Source organism: Staurois parvus, unplaced genomic scaffold (genome assembly GCF_062004578.1).
Source record: "Staurois parvus isolate SC_StPar_1 unplaced genomic scaffold, SC_StPar_1.0 ptg000450l, whole genome shotgun sequence".
NCBI lineage: Eukaryota > Metazoa > Chordata > Amphibia > Anura > Ranidae > Staurois > Staurois parvus.
The window spans coordinates 679317-701091 of record NW_028318246.1 but is presented as its reverse complement, the minus strand read 5'-3'; the positions used below and the strand labels follow the sequence as shown (position 1 = coordinate 701091).

Here is a 21775-nt window from a genome sequence, read left to right as displayed (position 1 = left end):
GTAAAAGTGCCTGGTAGGCAAGTGGCAATGGCCCTGGAATTATTGCTCTCACTCTGATGTTCGCTGTGATACTTCACATATGTGGTACAATCATCATTTACAAATGCCTGCCAGAACTGTATGCATTTTCACAAAGGGATGGGGGTGCTTTTTTATTTATTTATTTTTAATTACATTTTTTGTTTTACTTTTTTTTGGTAGTATTTTTATTTATTTTTATACATTTCATTTTCTGCTACAGAGCTCCCACATGACAAGAGAGGCACTCTTAGATAATGTGGGGGTGGGGTGTCATAATTGCAAATCTAAAACATAATTTCCAAATATCTGCCCTGATTGTTTCAAGTAATGAGGTTCCAGGGGTTTCAGTTTCAAAACAATTAAACAGAGCAGGTAAGTATGACATGTTTGTTAAAAAAAAATCATTAGCATCACTTTAAACTAATGTAGAATGCAGGTTGCATGGCTGTTTAACTGATAATTTGGTTCAGTACATTCTAAGTCACAGTCCCCTGAAATGGGTATCAGATCTCTTACTATTATTATTATTATACAGGATTTATATAGCGCAAACAGTTTGTGCAGCGCTTTACAAAATGAAGGTAGACATTACAGTTATAATACAATTTGGTACAAGAGGAAACAGAGGGCCCTGCTCCTTAGAGCTTACAATCTAGGAGGAAGGGTTGAGTGATACAAAAGGTAATAGTTGTGGGGGATGAGCTGATGGAGGAAATAAATGGCAGTTTACTAGGTAGAAGCAGGATAGACTTCTTTAAAGAGAGAGGTTTTCAGGGATCGTCTAAAGGTGGATAGATTAGGAGACAGCCGGAGAGGTTTGGGTAGAGAGTTCCATAGGATGGGAGAAGCTTGGGAGAAGACCTGGAGGCGAGCATGGGAGGAGGTGACACGGGAACTAGAGAGCAGAAGTTCTTGGGAGGATCGAAGAGAGTGGTTTGGTTGATATTTTGAGATCAGGTTGGTGATGTAGCTGAAGGCAGAGTTGTGGATGGCTTTGTAAGTTTGTAAGTCTTACTAGGTGTGGAGGTGGACTCCTAAGCTGGTCATGTACTTTAGAATTTTGTACAAAACTTTTAAGAATGTTTGTTCAGTGTATTAATTGTTAGTGGGGTAATATTGAAGTTTGTTTTTGCCCACAGTGAAAATTCAAAGGAGAAGAATGGAAAACTTTTCTCAAATTGATTTTTAACAGTGTATGTGTTTTTTGTTCAGGGAAGTCCATTCGTTCCAAAATCAAATGGTAAAAGCAAAGGAAAATTTGTGAAGTCATTGATTGTACTGAAATTTTTTGTAAGAATTTCCATACATGAAATCTAGTAGTGTATGGCTAGCTATACTTGGAGGCAGTTATTTCAGTTCTAGAAACTAAGGCGTGCTTTTAAAGACCTGAAAAACACGTTTGGAAAAAATTAGACACTAGTAGTATAAACCCACGTATAGGAGCTAGTAATACTTTCTGTCTAAAACTTTCAAGAAAAATTATTTTTAAAAATTGTCCTGTCATGTTACCCAATAAATACTTAACAGAGGCTTTATGGTGCTCCTCATGATTGATCGACTTGTAGATTATGAAGCTGTGATAGCTCTTGACCTATTCTTGTTAAAGTTTGCATCACTAAGAGGTTAGAGATCCCTCTGTTATCCAGGATCTCATGTGATATCCATATGTTTTTTTTACATAGAACACTCAGCAGGAGGGTGGGAATCTAAGCCTTCTTTCGAAGGCCCAGCCTCCTTGTTATTTTCTATTTCTAGGCCCCAGTGAAATTTCTGGATGCACAAAGTATAGATAGGATTCTTGCAGCCCACCCATACTGGCCTTGTCATTCCAGCTGGAAAGCCTCATTCCAAGTTTGCATTTTCTCTCTGGTTGATAGAAACAGACTGGAGATATATTTTTGTACATTTTATCAGCTCCACTTTCATGTCTTTATCAGCATTACACAGAAAGCTCTGAATTCACTATAACCTTCTTAAAGCGGAGCTTCAGTCTCCTCTGAAAAAAATAAGTCCGCAGCTACAAAAAACTGTAGCTGCTGACTTTTAGAAAACAGCCACTCGCCTGTCCCGCGATCCAATGGTGTGTTCACCCCAGCTGGGTTCACTGGCTGTTCTCTGTCCCTGGCACCAGCATCTTAAGTGTGGGCAACCGGCTGTGACAGCTTGCAGCTTCACAGCCGGATGCCCACTGCGCATGTGTGAGAAGTGCTGCGCATTGTAAATGGTCCCGCAGTCTTCTGTGACCTGTGATGTGTCCCAGAACACTGGGGGGGGAGAGGGGAAGTTTCACTTCCCATTGCCTAGGCATTCGGAGCTGAAGTGGGTACCTTTCAAAATTCGGGGACCCCCTGCCCCAATGTGCCAATTATTCACGGGGAGCATGGAACAAGTCCTTAAACCGGAACTTCCCCTTTTGAGTGGAGCTCTGCTTTAAGGAAGTTTTTCAGGTTGATCATCCGTTTTATAAAAGGGGAAATAAGTTTTATCAGATTTGTTATCTTTGCTTGTTTTTGTTCACCTGACCGAATGGTTCAAGACAGGCAGTAATATTGGCTTGTGTTCCTTTCTGTAACTTCTACTGCTTTCCTATGCTCTCCTCAGTGATACAGAGAAACTCTGACTTATGGGCCGGTTCACACTATGAATCGCACAGGAACACGCTGTGCATTCCTGAGCAATTCACATGCTATCTGGGTGCAGGGCGATTTCAGCCTATTCATTTGAATGGACTGAAATCGCAGCAGACCGCAGCAAAAGTAGTATGTGCAGTACTTTACAAAATGCAAAGCAACTGGATTGCATTATACTTCTTGTACCATGCAATCTGGTGCAGGCAAACGCACTGCATTTGTGACCTGTGTTTGGGGTTTCGTTAGAATTGTATTGACATCCGCTGCAGAGCTCAAATGCAGTGTATTTTGAACAAGGTGAGGGAAACGCGCATGGAATGTGGGTCTCCCACACCACATTCTGGTGTGAACGGGGTCTTCGTATGAAAAGTTACTGCTACAGGGTGGTAGGGGTGCGCAAAATCACGTGTATATATACGTGATTTTGCATTTTGGGGTAGGGGGCGTAACTGAAGTCCTGTCACGGCATATCAACGTGTTACATCACGGCGATCACGTGACTTCTTCAGGGTATAGATATGTGCATCATCTTTAGAAAAGGATTTCTTCTGGGACAACAGCCATGCAGGCCAATTGAATGCAGTGTGCGGCATATGGTCTGAGCACTGACAGGCTGACCCCCCACCCCTTCAACCTCTGCAGCAATGCTGGCAGCACTCATATGTCTGTTTCCCAAAGACAACCTCTGGATATGACGCCGAGCACGTGCACTCAACTTCTTTGGTCGACCATGGCGAGGCCTCTTCTGAGTGGAACCTGTCCTGTTAAACTGCTGTATGGCCTTGGCCACTGTGCTGCAGCTCAGTTTCAGGGTCTTGGCAATCTTCTTATAGCCTAGGCCATCTTTATGTAGAGCAATAAAAAATTTTTTGCAGATCCTCAGAGTTCTTTGCCATGAGGTGCCATGGTGAACTTCCAGTGACCAGTATGAGAGAGTGAGAACGATAACACCAAATTTATACACCTGCTCCTCATTCACACCTGGGACCTTATAACACTAACGTGTCACATGACACCGGGGAGGGAAAATGGCTCATTGGGTGCAATTTGTACATTTTCACTTAGGGGTGCACTCACTTTTGTTGCCAGTGGTGTAGACATTAATGGCTGTGTATTGAGTTATTTTTAGGGGACAGCAAATTTACACTGTTATACAAGCTGTACACTCACTACTTTACATTGTAGCAAAGTGTTATTTCTTCAGTGTTGTCACATGAAAAGATATAATAAAATATTTACAAAAATGTGAGGGGTGTACTCACTTCTGTGAGATACTGTAAGTGTTCTTTAAAGACTGTGCGTAATATGACAGATTATAGGTCTGTGCCTGTCAGTAAACTGCTAATGAACACCCTTGGACAGCTTTATAAGTTCATAGATGCTACACCCAGAGCCAGCCTAGGACTAGACCTGCTTATTGCATGGTTAAAGGACTCCTATACCAGTTCACAAACCAATGGGTCGTTTCCATTTTTCTGGGCTGGCAGTTTTCCAGCACAATGGCTTTATGAATGTTTGTAACTCTGTGGAAGTTATCTTCCTCTCTGTGGCACTATTCTTCTGATACATTCTTCCAATCCAAACCCTTTACAAAGAGCCAATCAAAGAATACTTTGAATTGCAGCACCTGTGATACCTTGTTAATATTTCTATGATTTTTCATACAGTGGTTTTGTCATCTCTCATTTTAAAGTTCTTTGGTATGTTAATTTCAGAATAAGTTTATCTTCCCTTTTTGTTTCTGTAGGACATTCTGTGCATGGTGCCAAAGTTCTGCTTCCCCTTCGCTATTGACAGGTGAGCTAATAAAAGTTTTCAGTATGTTTTTTTTTTCCCCAGTATGTAAGGTCATGCCTTACTGTATACCATTTTCTTGACCAAATCTGTTTTTGTAAATCTGTTATAAAGTTTTTAGAATGGAAAAACTTGCCTGTCAAAGAACTTCTTTGAGTTAACCATTGGGGTGCCTGATTGATAGACCTGAGGCAGCGCAGCAGGGTCTACTAAAGGAGTTGACAACATTGCTGCATATCACGATTTGTCAGCATGTAAGCTTAACTGGGTTAACTGATGGAGTAACTGCTTGTTTTGCCAGCTTTGATAAAAGGAAAATTTTTCCAACAAGCTGGTTCAAGAGAATTGACCATTAGATCGACTCTGATATTGACATGGCTATAGATGGATCGAAGTTCCTGCTGAACTCCATCTATGGCCAGCTTAAGTAGATTCCCATCACTTTGTGTCTTGAAGACACCTATTGCATCATAATGCATGAGTAAGGCAAATGCTCCCATGCAGGAATATAGAGTGCAATAAAAACATGAGTTGTATCCTATCCCCACTACTAAAAATAGATGGTCTTTAGCCCTGTTGAAGAGGTTCCAATTTAAGAGCTTATCCTGCATAACTGTGCTATTTACAACAAATTGTTTACTCTGAAATACCCTTTGGCTGTTGGCTTTTATGTAAGTGATCTAAGCAGCTGTACAGTCATCCAGCCTCTTATAGGGCTTGCTTACACTGTGGTTGTTTTTATTGCCCCTTAACCGCTCCCCTTTTTACTGTAGAGGCAGTGGCCGGGGGTGTACACATGCTATGGCCGCAATGCTTTGCTTCATGGCAGCAGCATGGTACCACCTGCTGAGTGTGACCCATTTACGCCTCGGCCGCAGTATTGTATTTGACAGCATGGACTTCCCCAACACCAAGCGCTGACTGAATGCTGGTTTTCCAGCAGGACTGTTCGACAGAAGCTGGTTGTTATGCAGACCATACATGGTTCGAATTCTGAACGATATTTTGTCCAAAAATGGAAACGTTGTTTGCTCGGTAATCCGATGGTGCCATCATTGATTTCTAAAATCGGCCGACCAAGTCATAAAGTTCACCCCATATGACGTGAAACTTCTGTTCCTTTCAGGTCATGGCTCATGCTCATATTCTTTTCAGAAAAACGAACGTATGATTTGACTATCATTGAGTCGAAAATCTGTTGTTTTTCACGAATTTTCCAACATGCCCAATCACCGAAAAGGGGAGGAACCACGAAAATTGCCCGGTGCCATTGACACACAAACAGAGCGAAAATCGGACGATTATTCTGAGGTCCAATTTTCGGACGAAAAATCAGTCAAATTTCGACCCATGTATAGCCGGTCTTAGACTAGCTTCTGTTGAACGGACAGTGGTTCACATGTATTGAAATTCAGCCGCTTCTTGTTGAACCAGCCAAATTGCTGTATGTGTATACCCAGCTTTACTCCCTCCTGTGATAGTAATAAAGTTAAGTTAAAAAGAAAAAAAAACTAAAGTCTTAGAAAAATTTAAATAAATACAAAATGAAAATCACCCCTCCTTACTCTGTGCACACACATACGAATAGAAACACGTGTGTAGGGCATGTGAAGGTAAGCAATTGCACAACAGATATTGGAGATCATCACGGATGCCAACATGTGAGAAATAATTATAGGGCTATCATTTACAACTAAACTCTAAACTGACTAGCTGTAAACAGGGCATCATGATTATTTGCTGTTTTTCGGGCGCACATAGTTTTGACATACCGTATTTGTCATCTCTTTTCTCGACACAACATGATCATTTTTTAAAATCAATAAAATTAATTTATAATATTTTTTCCTGAAAATATAGATTTGATAAAACAGTTGGCCAAATAATCGTGTGACATAAAAAATTTGGAGGGTTAAAGCAGTTTACTAGCCAAAAATGCAGATTGTATCGTGTGCAAAAAAGTAATAAAGATGCTGTGAAGGCAATGTGGTTAAAATACATTAACATTTTAATAATAATAATAATAATAATAATAATAATAATATTATAAAAGTGGCCTTGAATGGTTATACTCCTAATAAAGTATAAATAAAGATTTTAATATTGAGAATCTTTGTACTTTTGCAGGGGGACACAGGCACAGATGGGACAGCACTTTACCTTTGTTCTTACTGATATTGACGGAAAGCAAAGGTTTGGTTTTTGCCGCTTAACCTCTGGAGGAAAAATCTGCCTGTGTATTCTAAGGTGGGTATAACAGTAGTTCTATAATTTTGCTTTGACATTTTTGTGCATGCTCGATCGACCTTCGATGTCTAAAGAAAACTGCAAACTGCCCCAACCTGTTAGCCTACCATCGAAGTTGAAGTGGTAATTTACCTTTTGTAAAAAGAAGTGGAAAGGGCCAAGGGGCAACACAGCAAAGATTGTTGCCACTGGTTTATCAGTGCAAGAGGAAATTGGTGTTTGGGACAAATGTCTGGATCAGGCAACTGTTATCTCATGTCTATGTCCTCCCTTATCTGCTTCTTGCAAATGTAGTAGTCCTAATTATTCATTCATTTTACTGAGCCAATTTTTTTTCTCTCCTGTCCTTCATGGGTTTTTACAGTGGCTTTTCTTTCATTCTTAAGACACTATAGGTGAGATTTACTAAAACTGGTGCACACAGAATCTGTGCATAGTAACCAGCTTCCAGGTTTTATTGTCGAAGCTTGACTAGTTATTATGCACAATTGCACCAGATTCCGTGTGCACCAGTTTTAGTAAATCTATATTTATAGATCATGTGTTTTCTGCTACTGTTTCCTTGGTCCATGCTTTAGACGCAAGCCACCCCCCCCCCTTTTTTTTTTCCACAGTCTGTACAGGAGAAAACCCACTCTTTAGATGTGAACCTACAAATTGTGAATCTCTTTACTAAGTTGGAATGGTGATTGCTCACCTGCGCCTTCTTATACAAGTCACTTCCTCTCCGTCACTTAACCTCTGACTCCTTCAATTTAAAAAATGTACCCTGCAGTGGCACCCCAGTGGTTCAAGAGCCTGGAGGGTGACTGGGCTACTAATAGGTAGCAGTTCTGGGAAAATATTCTTGGGGAAACTGTTTGAATTTCCTTCTAATGAGCCATGAAATATGGAGAGGTATGTTCACTGTGACAGGCCTTGATGGGGCCTTGTATTTCACACTAGACCTAAAACTCAGCAAACCTGTCACTCTGTATATTTTGCCGACAGAGCTACTTTGGTCATGGCTTCATAGTTTTCTTTTCTCTGCACATTTATTTCTCCCAAGCTGCTAGCAATTCCTCTGCCAAAGGTGTACATTTGTGTTGTGACACAAGGCATGCAAAGCTGAACAGCCACAAGCACATACAGACATATATGCATGGTGAGCACAAATAGCTGGGGATCATTTTTGTTACTTGGAGGAAATTTTTTAAATTTAAGCTTGATTGGCAGTTGTGGGTGACAGCTGTTATTTTACTTTTCTGAACTTTTCAGAATAGCAGCATCATTAGTGCATTTAGGCAGTACACTGCTCATATTTGGGTTGTTATTGGTTTTTATTCTCCAGTGACATTGTACATCCTAACATGGCCACACATGTTAGATTTCTCCTTTGTAATGTGTTAACAGCAACTATATAGTCTGAGGGCCTACAAAAAAAAAACCTGTTCATTTGGTATTCAGTCAGGTCGGCCTTTGAACAACCAAGATGTTGGTAAATTTAAATGACATTGCACAGTCTGTAATGTGTGCGATAAATGGGAAATAGTGTGACCCTTTATTTGCATGCTTGCCTTGCGCTACCCATAGACATAAGAGGGTACGAGCAATCTATTGTACAAACGTGTTTTCATAAATGGTATGTTTCACAAAATGTATTTAAAATATTGCTAGATAATCAATTAATACTTCCAGGAACAGCAAATGTGCAAGTGTATTGTTTGAGTATTTCAAAGTAGAAAAATAGACCTAATCAAAAGGAAATCTGCGCTTGGGTTAAAGTAATGTAGTAAACGGGTAAAGCGACCAGAACATAAACCTGTGATACCAAATTCAACAAATATAAAACAGTGCAGCGCTACACATAATGTGAATCAAAAAATATATAAATAACATGAATAAACATTGATCAATCACTATCAAATTCATGCAGGCTCCATCTCCAAGATACGTACGTTACTCACCCCAGACACCACTAGACAACTCGTTCACTCCCTTATTATCTCTTGCCTGAACTACTGCAACTCCCTTCTCACTGGCCTACCCAAACACATGCTATCCCCGCTCCAGACTATCCTGAACTCAGCGGCTAGACTCATCCACCTCACCAACCGCTCCACTTCTGCCACCCCCCTCTGCCAATCCCTTCACTGGCTCCCGATCGCCCAACGCATTAAATTCAAATTACTAACTCTGACATACAAAGCCATTCATAACGCCGCCCCAAACTACCTCACTGACCTGATACCCAAATACCACCCTACCCGTGCCCTTCACTCCTCACAAGACCTCCTACTCTCTAGCTCCCTGGTCTCCACCTCCCACGCCCGACTGCAGGACTTCTCCAGGACTTCTCCCATCCTCTGGAACTCCCTACCCCAATCCATCAGACTATCACCTACCCTCCTCACCTTCAGGCGCACCCTGAAAACCCATCTCTTCAGGGAAGCCTACCCCGCCCTCACCTAACAGCCGTTCTCCTCCACTCCTCCTACCACTCCTTCCCCCACAGCCACTTCCTCCTGTACCTCTACCCCCTCCCTCCTAGAATGTAAGCTTGAAAGAGCAGGGCCCTCGATCCCCTCGTGTATTGTATTGTTACTGTATTGTCTCATGTACTGTCCCCCCACTCTAATGTACAGCGCTGAGCAAACCCTTTGGCGCTATATAAACACTGTATAATAATAATAATAAACATAAAAAAACTGCTCCAAAATAGTGATATAAAGAAAAAGAATGCTCATACACAGGTCAATCAGATCGTTCAATCAAGTCAAATCGATGAAAATAGTGTAAATGCACCTTGAACTCAAAAATACAAAATAACATGCACAAATTGATAAATTAATATTAGTGAATGCTTTAGTCTATTATTGTCACTTATGAAAAACCAGTATCTTTGAACAGTGAACATCAAGTGAGTTTCTTCCAAAAATGTGTATCAAAACAAACCACTTCAAAGTGTTATAAACCCGCTTCGCAGCGTGAATACCTCCAAACGTGCATACAGTAATCAGCAAGCCTCTTGCCAGAAAGTATTTTCTATCAGAAATAAAATGGTCAAATAACATATGAGGCAGATATTCCTTCCACTGGCAGTCAGGTATCAGCATAACTTCCCCTTAATGCTTGCACCGACACTGGGATGTACTGACAGTTGTGGCCTATGACGTGACATCATCACATATATTATTGGCTATTGGACCGACATCTGAGAGTCTGCCTGGTTGGATGTAGCAAGGCAATTTTAACTTGTTTTTATTGTAAATGTACACTTTTTTATTTTTTAATAAAGCAGTCTTTCCATTAAATACTATACTATGGCTTGCAATGTTTTATTACATCTCTGTTTTGCTGCAAGCACAATCTAAGAGAAAATGATTCTGAGACCTGACTGCCAGTGGAAGGAATATCTGCCTAAAGTGTTATTTGGCCATTTTATCTCTGATGTTTAATCCTTTCTGGTAAGAGGCTTGGGTATTCACATTTTGGAGGTGATCATGCTGTGAAGCTGGTTTTTATCACTTTGAAGTGATTTGTTTGATAAAGATTTTGGTAGAAAATCACTTGGTGTTCACTGTTCAAGGACACTGCATTTTCATATGTGCCAGTAATGGATTAAAGGATTCACTAAGGTTCATTTATCAGTCTGCATGTTTTTTTTATATATTTGTGTTCAAGATACATCGATTTGATTGATCGAATAATTTGATTGACCTGTGTATGGGCATTCTTTTCCTTATACAACTTTTTTGGAGTAGTATTTTTATGTTTATTCATGTTATTTGTATGAGGGGCATTCAAGTCAAATTGGAACTTTTATTTTTAAAGGTATAAAAAGGAATACTAGCTTGGCAGTACTACTTGGAGCAGTATTTGGCAAGTGTGTCCTATTACTGATAGGCGGCGCACATGCCGCAATCCAGTTTAGAGACCATTAATCAAGATGGCAGACAACTGTGTTAGTTTGTGCATGGAACAGTGGGTGGTGATGAAGTTTCTTGTGAACAAAGGCGAAAATCCCTTGGATATCTACAGAGGACTTCAAGCACAGTACAGTGATGAGACGCTCAGCCACAGTAAGACATTTGAATGGTGTAAAGGTTTCAAAGATGGCTGTACGTCCATCAGTGACGATCCAGGCCATGGTGGCTCCCAGCCCACAGCAGTCATTCCTGTGAACATTCAGCATGTGGAAAGCCTGATGCTGGATAATCAACACATAATCTGTCGTGAAATTGCACAAGACATAGATCTTTCTATGGTCAGTATTTCAGCACTGACGACGAAGTGAAGCAGGCTATCCAAGGATGGTTCAGGTGTACTGACAAATCTTTCTATGCTGAAGCTTTTCAGGCTCTAAACGCTGGGAGAAGTATATAAGTGTAGAGCATGGGAGTATGTTGAAAAATAAATGCAGTTTCCATTTCTTTAAATTTGTTCTTTTTATTATATAAGCTTAAGAGTCCCTGTTTGACTTGACCGCCCCTCGTATATTTTTTTCAATTCACTTTTTGGTAGATAGGTGTAGTGCTGTAGTATTTTGTTTTATATTTTTAGAAAAATAGATTTGAAAAAATATTTTTTTACTCAATTTAAAATGGGACAGAAATTCCAGCTGTGCAGATCTACATTTTAGTGGCTATCATTAGCAAAAGTTCAGTAATATGAATGACTTTACCACAATCTAAGATGAATCAATGACAGAAAATTACCTTCATCTTCGTGTCTGTCTCTCTCTTTATGGAACTTTTAAAGTAAAAGACAAAGTCAACAACATTCTTGCTCTCATTGGAACAGGGTAACTTTTGTTTGCAACTAAGTTTATTTCAGGGACTTGTATAGCGCCATCAATTTACGCAGCGCTTTACATATATATTGTACATTCACATCAGTACCTAACCCTCAAGGGGCGTACAATCTAAGGTCCCTAACTCACATTCATACATACACATACTAGGGCCAATTTAAACAGGAGCCAGTTAACCTACCAGCATGTCTTTGGAGTGTGGGAGGAAACCAGAGTAGCCGAAAGGAAACCCTCGCAGGCACAGGAAGAACATGCAAACTCCAGGCAGGTGGTGCCATGGTTAGGATTCAAGCCAACTACTCTAGTACTGCCAGGCGGAAGTACTAACCACTAAGCCACTGTGCTGCTGTATATATACACACATGCAGTGGATATAAAAAGTAAATGTCAGGTTTCTGTGATGTAAAAAAATTAGACAAAGATAAAGCATTTCAGATCTTTTATTGTGACCTGTAAACTATACAACTCAATTTAAAAAAAAAAAAAATCTTTAAGGGGGTGGTAAACATAAAGAACTAAAATAATGTGATTGCATAAGTGTGCACATAATCATGTTAAATAGGAGTCAGTACACACTTGCCATCATTTAAAGTGCCCCCTGATTAACCCCAAATAAAGGTTCAGCTGTTCTAGTAGGTGTTTCCTGACATTTTCTTAGTCACATCCTACAGCAAAAGCCATGGGCAAGCATCAGAGGGATCTGGACTGGACGTCCCTCCAAAACTGACGAAAAGACTAGAAGAAAACTGGTCTGTGAGGCTACCAAGAGGCCTACAGTAACAATAAAGGAGCTGCAGGAATATCTGGCAAGTACTGGCTGTGTGGTAGATGTGACATCAGTCTCCTGTAGTCTTCATATGTCTGGGCTATGGGGTAGAGTGGCAAGACAGAAGCCTTTTTTATGAAGAAAAACATCCAAGTCCGGCTACATTTAGCAAAAACACATCTGAAGTCTCCCAAAAGCATGTGGGAAAATGTGTTAAGGTCCGATGAAACCAAGGTTGAACTTTTTGGCCATAATTCCAAAAGATATGTCTGGTGCAAAAACAACACTGCACATCACCAAAAGAACACCATACCCACAGTGAGGCATGGTGGTGGCAGCATCATGCTTTGGGGCTGTTTTTCTTCAGCTGGAAGTGGGGCCTTGGTCAAGGTAGAGGGAATTCTGAACAGTTCCAAATACCAGTCAATATTGGCACAAAACCTTCAGGCTTCTGCTAGAAATCTTTCAGCATGACAACGAACCAAAGCATACATCCAAATCAACAAAGGAATGGCTTCACCAGAAGAAGTGATAGTTTTAGAATGGCCCAGCCAGAGCTCAGACCTGAATCCGATGGAAAATCTGTGGGGTGATCTGAACAGGGCTGTGTACAGGAGATGCCCTCGCAATCTGACAGATTTGGAGTGTTTTTTCAAGGAAAAGTGGATAAATATTGCCAAGCCAAGATGTGCCATGCTGATAGATTCATACGCAAAATGACTGAGTGCTGTAATAAAATCAAAAGATGATTCAACAAAGTATTAGTTTAAGGGTTTGTACACTTATGCAACAATATTATTTTAGTTTATTTTTGCTTCCCTCCACCTAAAAGATTTCAGTTTGTTATTCAATTGAGTTGTACAGTCTATAGGTTACATTAAAGGTGGAAAAAGTTATGAAATTATTTATCTTTGTGTTATTTTTTTACATCATAGAAATCTGCCATTTTAAAGTTGTCTTTGCCATGTATAGATGCCTAAATGCATTGAGTTTCTGCCATGTGATTGGTTGATTAGCAATTTGTGTTACCAAGTAATTGAACAGGTGTACCTAATAAATTGGGCGGTGTGTGTGTATGTATATATATATATATTTATATATTACACACACACGCATTCCTACACACACACGCATTCCTACACACACACACACACACACACACACACACACAATATTAACACAGATGTGCTAACGTTTCGATAGTCAGCACTATGACCTCTTATCTTGCACTACAAAAAGAGGCTTTCCACTGCATGGCAGTCGCTGCTCATGTGTAATGTAAAGCTCATCATCCATTCTGTACACTTTGTAATGACCCCCAAACACTGCGGCTCTGCCGAGAGGGAGCCAACCTGACACGACATTGAAATGCATGACCTCTCTTGCACAGAGCGGTGCATCTCACTATCCCTCTGTAACAGGGACATAAATCTGCCGCCCAGAGGAGGAAGATGCCCACACAAGGGACAGGCTATTTTTCATTAGGCAGTAGATGGCAATATTCATGCAATAATATGATAAATGGCTCTGCACTGCAGTGAATAGTACAGTGTCTTTCCTGGCAGATAAATCAACTGTTCTCAGAATTGCTACTAACTCTGGTAGCGTGTGGTGTAAATATGTGTGTGATTTGTATATGGAAATGTATGAGCTCATGCTTTGGTCATGTTCTCTTTTAATAATGCTTTTATTCCATTCAGTTATCTCCCCTGGTTTGAAGTCTACTACAAACTATTAAATACACTGGCTGACTATTTAGTGAAAGAGCAGGTAACAATATTATTATAAATATCTTACTGAAAATAACTCCGTTAATTGCGTTTTTCATTCATTTTATTTATCAGTACCTTGTGTACAAACAATACAGTCGTAAGTGATCTCATGGACATAGTTTTTCAACATATTTGAACAAGCAGGCCGTAGATCTTCATTCAGACAGTGCCTAGAGATAAAGGCAATATGCTTGGACAAAAAAAAGTGACATGGTGTATTTATTCTATAATGCAAATGACCAAAATGGAGATTTATCACATTTGCTATCGCTTCAAATCCATTATATCAGAATGAAGTGTTTGAGATTAGATGCCAATGATCAGAACGTTCTAAGGGAGTTATGCAGGTAGAACCTCATTTAAAGGATAAGTTCACCTTTTGGACAAAATCAATAAATGCACATTTTTTTGCCAGTAAAAAAATGTGTATTTATTATTTTGCCCAAAGGAGCCTGGAAAGCATTACACCAGTGATCAGTAGATCGCTGGTGCCATGCACGTCTCCCGCAGACCTGTCAGAATATCTGCTTGCCGTACGGGATGTACAAGCAAGCAGATATTCTGACAGGAAGCTTCAATGAACTACCACGGAGCTCCACAGCACCTAAGGCTGTCGGGACTTGCAGTTCATTCATTCACGGAAGTCTGTGAATGAATGTTGCAGCAGAGTGGGCGGAGCAGCACATGACCATGCTGTTTTCAAATCTGACAGATAGTACGGGAAACTTCTCCCCGTGTTATCTGTCAGAGGGTGGGGGTGCGGCTGCAGCATTGGGAACATGTTACATACTCCACCCTAAAAACGGGTGGAACACGTAACATGTTCCCAAAGGTGAACTTATCCTTTAAACCTCAGATATCCAGGTTGTGGTGTTCTCATTGCTATTAATGTGTATGGAGTCGTCATGCCAAGATCAAAAGAGCCCTGTGAGTCTCTCAGGAAGAAGTTTTGGATGCTTATGGGTCCATCATGAGATTTAAAATGGATCTTTCAATATTCTAGTGATCCAAATTTGTAATGATTGCACATTAGCAAATACTGTATATAAAAAATGCAACAAAGAGAAAAAATAGAGCAATATGGACTGGCCAAGTCAAAGACCTGATTTGATCCCCATTGAAATCCTGTGTAGGGTTTTGAAGCTTGCAACTGAAGGAATTTTGCATGTAGGAATAGTGAAAAGTTTTATTGTGTTGATGCCGGAGACTGGTGGGCAGTTATGCAAAATGCCTACAAGTAGTAGTCTGCTATAGGTGACAATACCAACTTCTGAGGCCAAGGGTGTACTTACTTCTTCCACATTACTGCATTACATCATTAGATCATGCTTGATCTGTTTATTAAGTAAGTGTTTGAGAAGACCAATTTCCCTTGGGTGTTCATTCAATAATAATCTGTGGACAATAGTTGAAGATTTAATGTTTGCTTGTTCATATAGGTTAAAAAAGTTAAGTTTCCATGGGGTTTTCTTATTTTTTTTACAACCGTATTTACATAATTTTCTTCTTGATGTATGTATTCGTTTGAGCATAATGTACAATTTTGTGTTTTATGTACGTTTGAGTTTTTTGAATGATGAACTCTAGCCAAAACAGTTGTTGTTAGTTTTAATTGAGTGGAAAAGAATCAGCGTCTCTGTTTTGATTTTTTTGCTTCTGTCCGAAAATTCCTCAGGCCAGCTTCACGTCTGTGTGTTAGAGGTGAACTCTGGGGGGGGGGGGAGACAAAAATTTCTCTTGCAGAGCATCTCCACCAGCACTGCAAGGGTTAAATGCTTGTTTATGAATAGAGTACCCATTACAAGCACTTTTACTTAACCCATCCCTTGGCTGCTGCCATTCATATCTTCTCCCAGTGTTCCGGCTTGTGAGCTGTCCCTCAACATACTTGTGTACAATGCACAGTTTTTGGCTTGGCACTGTACTTGGTTACATTAAAGCGCCTGCAGTTGCCATTTCATTAGAGCAGGGTTTCTCAACTAGGTTTCCTCCAGTTGCTAGGGGTTCCTTGAGCAACGAGCAATGTCTGCATCTCAGATAAGTTCCCGCTGACAGATCTTTTTAGCTATCTTCAAGGACATAATTCATCCCAAAGACCACAAGTGTAAGGAGCATTTTCCTATTGACCTTCACACTACTCTATTATGAGATGCAGTAACTTTTTATCAGGGGTTTCTCTGAGCCCGGAAATAATTCAAGGGTTCCTCTGTGTTGAAAAGGTTGAGAGAGGCTGCATTAGAGAGAAGAGGCTGTGGGACCTGCTGTGTTGGGAATAGGTCACCCTTTAAAAAGAATGTCAAACCAGTGCATAGTACTGCACCATGCCTGTGTTCATTCATTGATCACGCACAATCTGTGCGCCATTAGCTTCAGTATAGGGCAGGGGAGACATCAGGGGTCTAGGAACATAAATGCATGCGGCTCGTGTGCTTATGTACAGAAATGAAAAAAGCTGATCTCCAGGGGGAAAAAGACTTACCCCTGTAGCAGGTCCTTTACCAACTCAGGTTAACTGCTTGTTTTGCCTAGGAGGTAATGAATAAAGTGATATACTTACCTTAGTCCCTGTTCTCTCAGCCACTAGCACTCTCTCCCACTGTCTAATGCTGTGGAATTTGGACAGGTCCTAGGCATCCTCCTATGCAGTACTGGACTGCTGGTGGCCAGGAAGCTGTGGCCAGTGGCCTTGGGGGATACTGCAATATGTCTTATTTTCAAGGGCATGAATTTAAATCATCACATGTGCCATAACTAAGGATATATTAATACTGTATTTTTTGTCCTTTCAGGAAAATGACTTGAATGATATACTGAAGACTCTGTATAGTCACCCAGTTCCCAAAGCTCACACTCCGGTTAGTCTGAACCTGGTAAGCATCCCAAGGCTGTGACTAGGGCAAAGTAAAAAATCTGTGAATACTATAGAGCATGTCCTAGGAAATGGGATTTAAATGCAAGTCATTAGGACCATTATTTACAGAGAGGTCTACACTATAACTGGTTTTTAGAGAAACAGAAATTTTTATCTGTCTTTGTTATCCAGAGTGAAACTACATGGCCCTTTTCTCCCATCTCTTCGAGTTGTGGTGATGGACCCTGACTGACACATTATGCTGCTTTTAGATTAATATCAGTATAAAAGATAAGCCTAGCACATCCATTGAAGCTGTGTTGTAAGGTGACCATACACAGGAGTGGGAATAATTTTCATAAAAAATGATTATCCCTTTACCAAATTTTCTTGATCTAATATGTATACCCTCATATGAGGCATAGTCCTAAACCATGTCAATCTTTGCATTCAGTATTAGAAAAGCACAAACTGCATTTCTTAAGTGTTATAATAAGAACATGATAAAGTATTCAGGTACATTGGGTTATGCTGCTGCCTTCAGGACACTGGAAAGCAATGCTTCCACACTCTCTACTCCAGAGTCTGCCTCTGAATTCCCTCGGGCCTCAGTTGCTTCTACACAGTAAGCTGAGGATGTGTATCAGAGGATTCTCAATTTGCAGACATAACTCCAAAACTTAGTGTATGTTACCTGACATTTCATTTTCCTAATATGACCATGTACTTGTATTAAAAAAGTGTCCTGTTCTCTTTGCATTGCTTCTTTTGTGTAAAATATTTGGTGATCCTGTCAGTCCCCCTGCTCTATGTCAAACTGGCCATGCTAGGCATAAGAGCTCATCCATCCCAGCATGGTCCGCTTTTCTCTTTGCATTCTTTTTGGGAGCACAGCCTGCCTGCCATCAGGTATTCAGACTTGTGATAACACAGCTCTTCAGATCAGTGTACCGGTATTCCTCTGCTTTCTGCTGACACGCCCGACTGCACTCTCCACCTCACAGTTTTCTAAGCCCCTTATGCAGCTGAGAACAGAGGTCATGTCATCACTTAAAAATAAACAAAACAAAAAGTTACTTATAATACACTCCCCGGCCACTTTATTAGGTACACTTTGCTAGTGTCAAGAATATCCCCCCACATCATTACACCACCAGCCTGAACTGTTGATACAAGGCAGGATGAATTTATGCTTTCATGTTGTTTTACGCCAAATTCTGACCCTACCGTCAGAATGTTGCAGTAACCAGTCTGCCCACTCTCCTCTGACATCAACAAGGAATTTCTGTCCACACAAGTGCCACTCACTGGATATTTTCTCTTTTTCAAACTATTCTCTGTAAACCCTTGTGATGGATGTGCGTGAAAATCCCAGTAGATCAGCAGTTTTTTAAATACTCAGACCAGCCCGTCTGACACCAACAACCATGCCATGTTCAAAGTCACTTAAATCTCCTTTCTTCCCCATTCTGATGCTCAGTTTGAACTTCAGCAAGTTGTCTTCACCACCTCTAGATGCCTAAATGCATTGAGTTTCTGCCATGTGAATGGCTGATTAACAATTTGTGTTACCAAGCAATTGAACGGATATACCTGATAAAGTGGCCGGTGAGTGTATTTTGCCTTGTATATCTATTTTAAACTGAATGAGTTGTTTTACAAGGTAAGGGTTCACATATACTTTAAGGACCTCATTTCTGTCCTTATTGAAGCAGTTCACACATGCCTAGACTTGAAGCTATGTGCACCACTTAAGCATTATGTTATCACCCTGGGTTCTCTAAAAAGCCCCCAGCCTCAAAAAGACATTTCCAGTGCATTCCCTTTGCAACTGATTTTACTGTGCATAGTGTTTGAACTAATTTGGATAGAGCTTTTGCTCCTCCAAAAAGCTTTCCCCAGCTATGCCCTATGGAAGAAAGGTTCTTAGGGTGGACCCATTTCTTGCCTTGACAAGATTTTAAATGTACCTGTTGAGAGACATCCCTGTGTTTCAAAACCCATAAGAAGCTAGAAGCCCTTTCTAAGACCCTTATTCTATCTTGCAGGTCTTACCTTGCAACCTGCCATTGCCATGTTGTCCATCTATCAGACATCAGCTGTCTGTTCCAAGGTTATATACCAGGATCCTGGATCTAGTCTAATAGATCCTTTAGTAATCCAGCAGCTGGAGCTCATTTCTGTAGCCCTAATCTATTTTGTTGAAGAGCTTTTGGTTAATAAATGGCAAACATCCTGGGTGTCCTTTCAGTACATATGCAGAAGAACCTTTGGCTCAAATGGTTGTCTGTGGAGCATCCATGAAAGAAATGCTTCTTGCATATTCCCTTTGATGGGGATGACTTTTTGGTGAACTCCTGGACAAGTTTATCAAGGAATTCATTGGGGGTAAAATACCCTTTTGCCCTGAAAAAAGAATGCAAAATGTGTTTCTTGTAACTTCTAAAAGACCTCCAAGGCAAAGCCTGGAATTTGATTCTGCCAAGTTATCCAAATTCACAAGCTTGTTACGTGCTCTCAAAAAGAAATAGATTTGTTTATAGAAAAATCTAAAACTCTGGAAGACCAAGAAATAGGCCAAACCTCTCATAAGCAATGCCATTTTTACCTCAAGCTGGTTGAAAGTTAAAGCTAAAGTGAATACAGAACCATACACATTAGTTATGTTTAATGGTGTGTAACCTGTACCTGCAGGCGACTGCTTCTGCTAAAAATCCTCCTTGCTGCGCCTCTTCACAGCCACCAGATATTGTCTTGAGGGGCTGTCTTCCAATGCTGTGAGCCAACTGCTGCTAGTGAGAAAAGTTGCACTGCCCTCCCTCTTCTGCTTTCTCCGACATTCACAGATCTCCTACTATTATTGTCTCGCATTGCATTTTCTGAATAGGTGGTTGAGCAGTTAAATTACTGGATTGCACAACTAGTTCACAGAACGCAGTGCAATGTATTAATGTGACAATACGAATTTTGTTAATGGCAAAAACAAACTATACTTCATGTAAGGAATAAACGGAATTAAAATCTTCAATCCTACTAAACGTTTTCTTCACAGCGTAAGTTACCACCATGTTTCCTCTAGGAACGTTTGGTGTTTTGCAGTTTAATGGAACATTTATGTTAGTGTGTATAATCAGAGGCCCCAGCTAGCTTCTGTATACACATCCTGTACATACATGCCACCTCATTTAGGCATCCATGGTAGAAAATTTTGCAATGTAGCACTGTTATATTTATTGCAAGCTACACATAAAGTACACTTAAAAACCTGTTTTCAAGGTTATCCATCTCATAATGTTCTACAGCTGTTATTAAAATGTTTTTTTTAGAGGGGACAACCAAAATTTTAGAAAACAAATGCTTTATTACCAACCATGGCCAATGAGACTACTTTTGGGAATTTGCTTGTTCTCCAAGATTGTCTCAGTCTTCTGGTTTACCACCCAGAATGGCTGTTAAATCCCAGGTTCTGAGATCGGTTATCCCTACTTTCTTAAAACATTTCTGAAGGCAAAAATGATTATTAAAATAATAAACCGGTTATACTTACCTGCTCTGTGGTATGCTATTGCACAGAGCGACCCCGAACCTCCTTTTCTGGGGTCCCCCGCTGATGATCCTGGCTCCTCCTCTTCTGTGTCTGCCCCCAAAGCAAGCCACTTATTATGAGAGAAGACATGTTCATAGACACACTTGGTCCACCCCAACCTCCTCTCTCTGCTCGCAGGATTTGACTGACGGCAGCAGGAGTCAATAGCTGCCACTACTGTCAGTGCAGTATAGGGAGAAGGGAAAAAAGACTGGCAGCTGGATTGCTGGTAGGACTCAGATAAGTGTTTGGGGGGACACAGCAAGTGGCAAAAATATTTTACTGTAATGCAAGGAATGCATTAAGGTAAAAAAAAATGTTCTGGCTTTAGATCCACTTTGAAAGCTAGGAAATCAGCTTCTCACAGTCTACCATCACACATGCAAAGCATATTTCTCTTAATGTTAGTCAAGGAAAGTCTCTCTCAGGAAGTTCTCCTTGGGGCGATTCCTTTCTTTTTTTCAGTTTGGTCTTAATCTACCTTAGGCCTTGAGTACCTTTCAGGGTCAAATCTCTGCCTTGATGGCTCTTTTTTTAGAGACCGCTTGCCTCTCACTTCCTAGTGAAGGCCTTCATACAGGGTACTACTCACATTATCCCTTGTGTATGTTTCCCAGTGACTCAGCAGGATCTTAGTCTGGTTCTGTCAGTTCTGTAGCCATCCTTTGAACCTATTGGGGATATCCCTCTGTATACCCTTATTTGCAAGGTTGCCTTTCTATTCTTTTCTTCGGAAAGGCAAGTTACTGAGTTAGCAGCCTTAAAGAACCATTTCTTGTTCTACACATAAACTAGGTTGTGTTGAGACCCTAAGCCTCTTTTCTTTCCAAGATGGTTTCTTCCTGTCAGGGTCCAGGTGGTATAATGATAGCTGTGCTCCGTAAAATTGTAAATAGTAAAAAAAAAAAAAAAAAGTCCACAATGCGACATACACTTTTTTGGACCTAACCTCTTATAAACCAGTATATTTTTAAATTCAGGGCAATTCCTGATGTTCAGACCTCATAATTGGAACAGGAAAAAACTTAATGCATTTGAACTAATATCTCCAGTCTTAAGTTCCACTCAAAATTTTTAAAACTCAAAAGTGTTATCTGCAAAAAATACAACTTGCAGTTTGCAGTAGTCAGTTCAAAGAGAATGACAAAGCTTAGACAAAAGAGAGAGAGAAAATGCATCTATCTCTGGTGCAATAAAACACTTTATTAAAAATTTGTATAAACATAAACAACAGTTGCACTCACATGTCATCTGTCAGAATGGTTGTCAAAGTACACAGCCAGGCTGCAGGGAGGGAAGTTCTAAATCTTGTGGCC

The 21775-nt window shown here is 40.4% G+C and overlaps 1 protein-coding gene across 7 annotated transcripts in view; it reads left to right on the top strand.

Annotated features, from left to right (window-relative positions):
- Positions 1-21775, top strand: part of DENND1B (DENN domain containing 1B) — a 319310-nt gene that overhangs the window by 139268 nt on the left and 158267 nt on the right. For all 7 annotated transcript variants that reach the window (XM_089688668.1, XM_089688666.1, XM_089688667.1 and 4 more), the window contains 4 exons: positions 4399-4448; positions 6573-6692; positions 13951-14020; positions 16812-16892. In XM_089688668.1, the coding sequence (XP_089544794.1) occupies positions 4399-4448; positions 6573-6692; positions 13951-14020; positions 16812-16892 (321 nt within the window). The remainder of the gene's footprint in view (positions 1-4398; positions 4449-6572; positions 6693-13950; positions 14021-16811; positions 16893-21775) is intronic.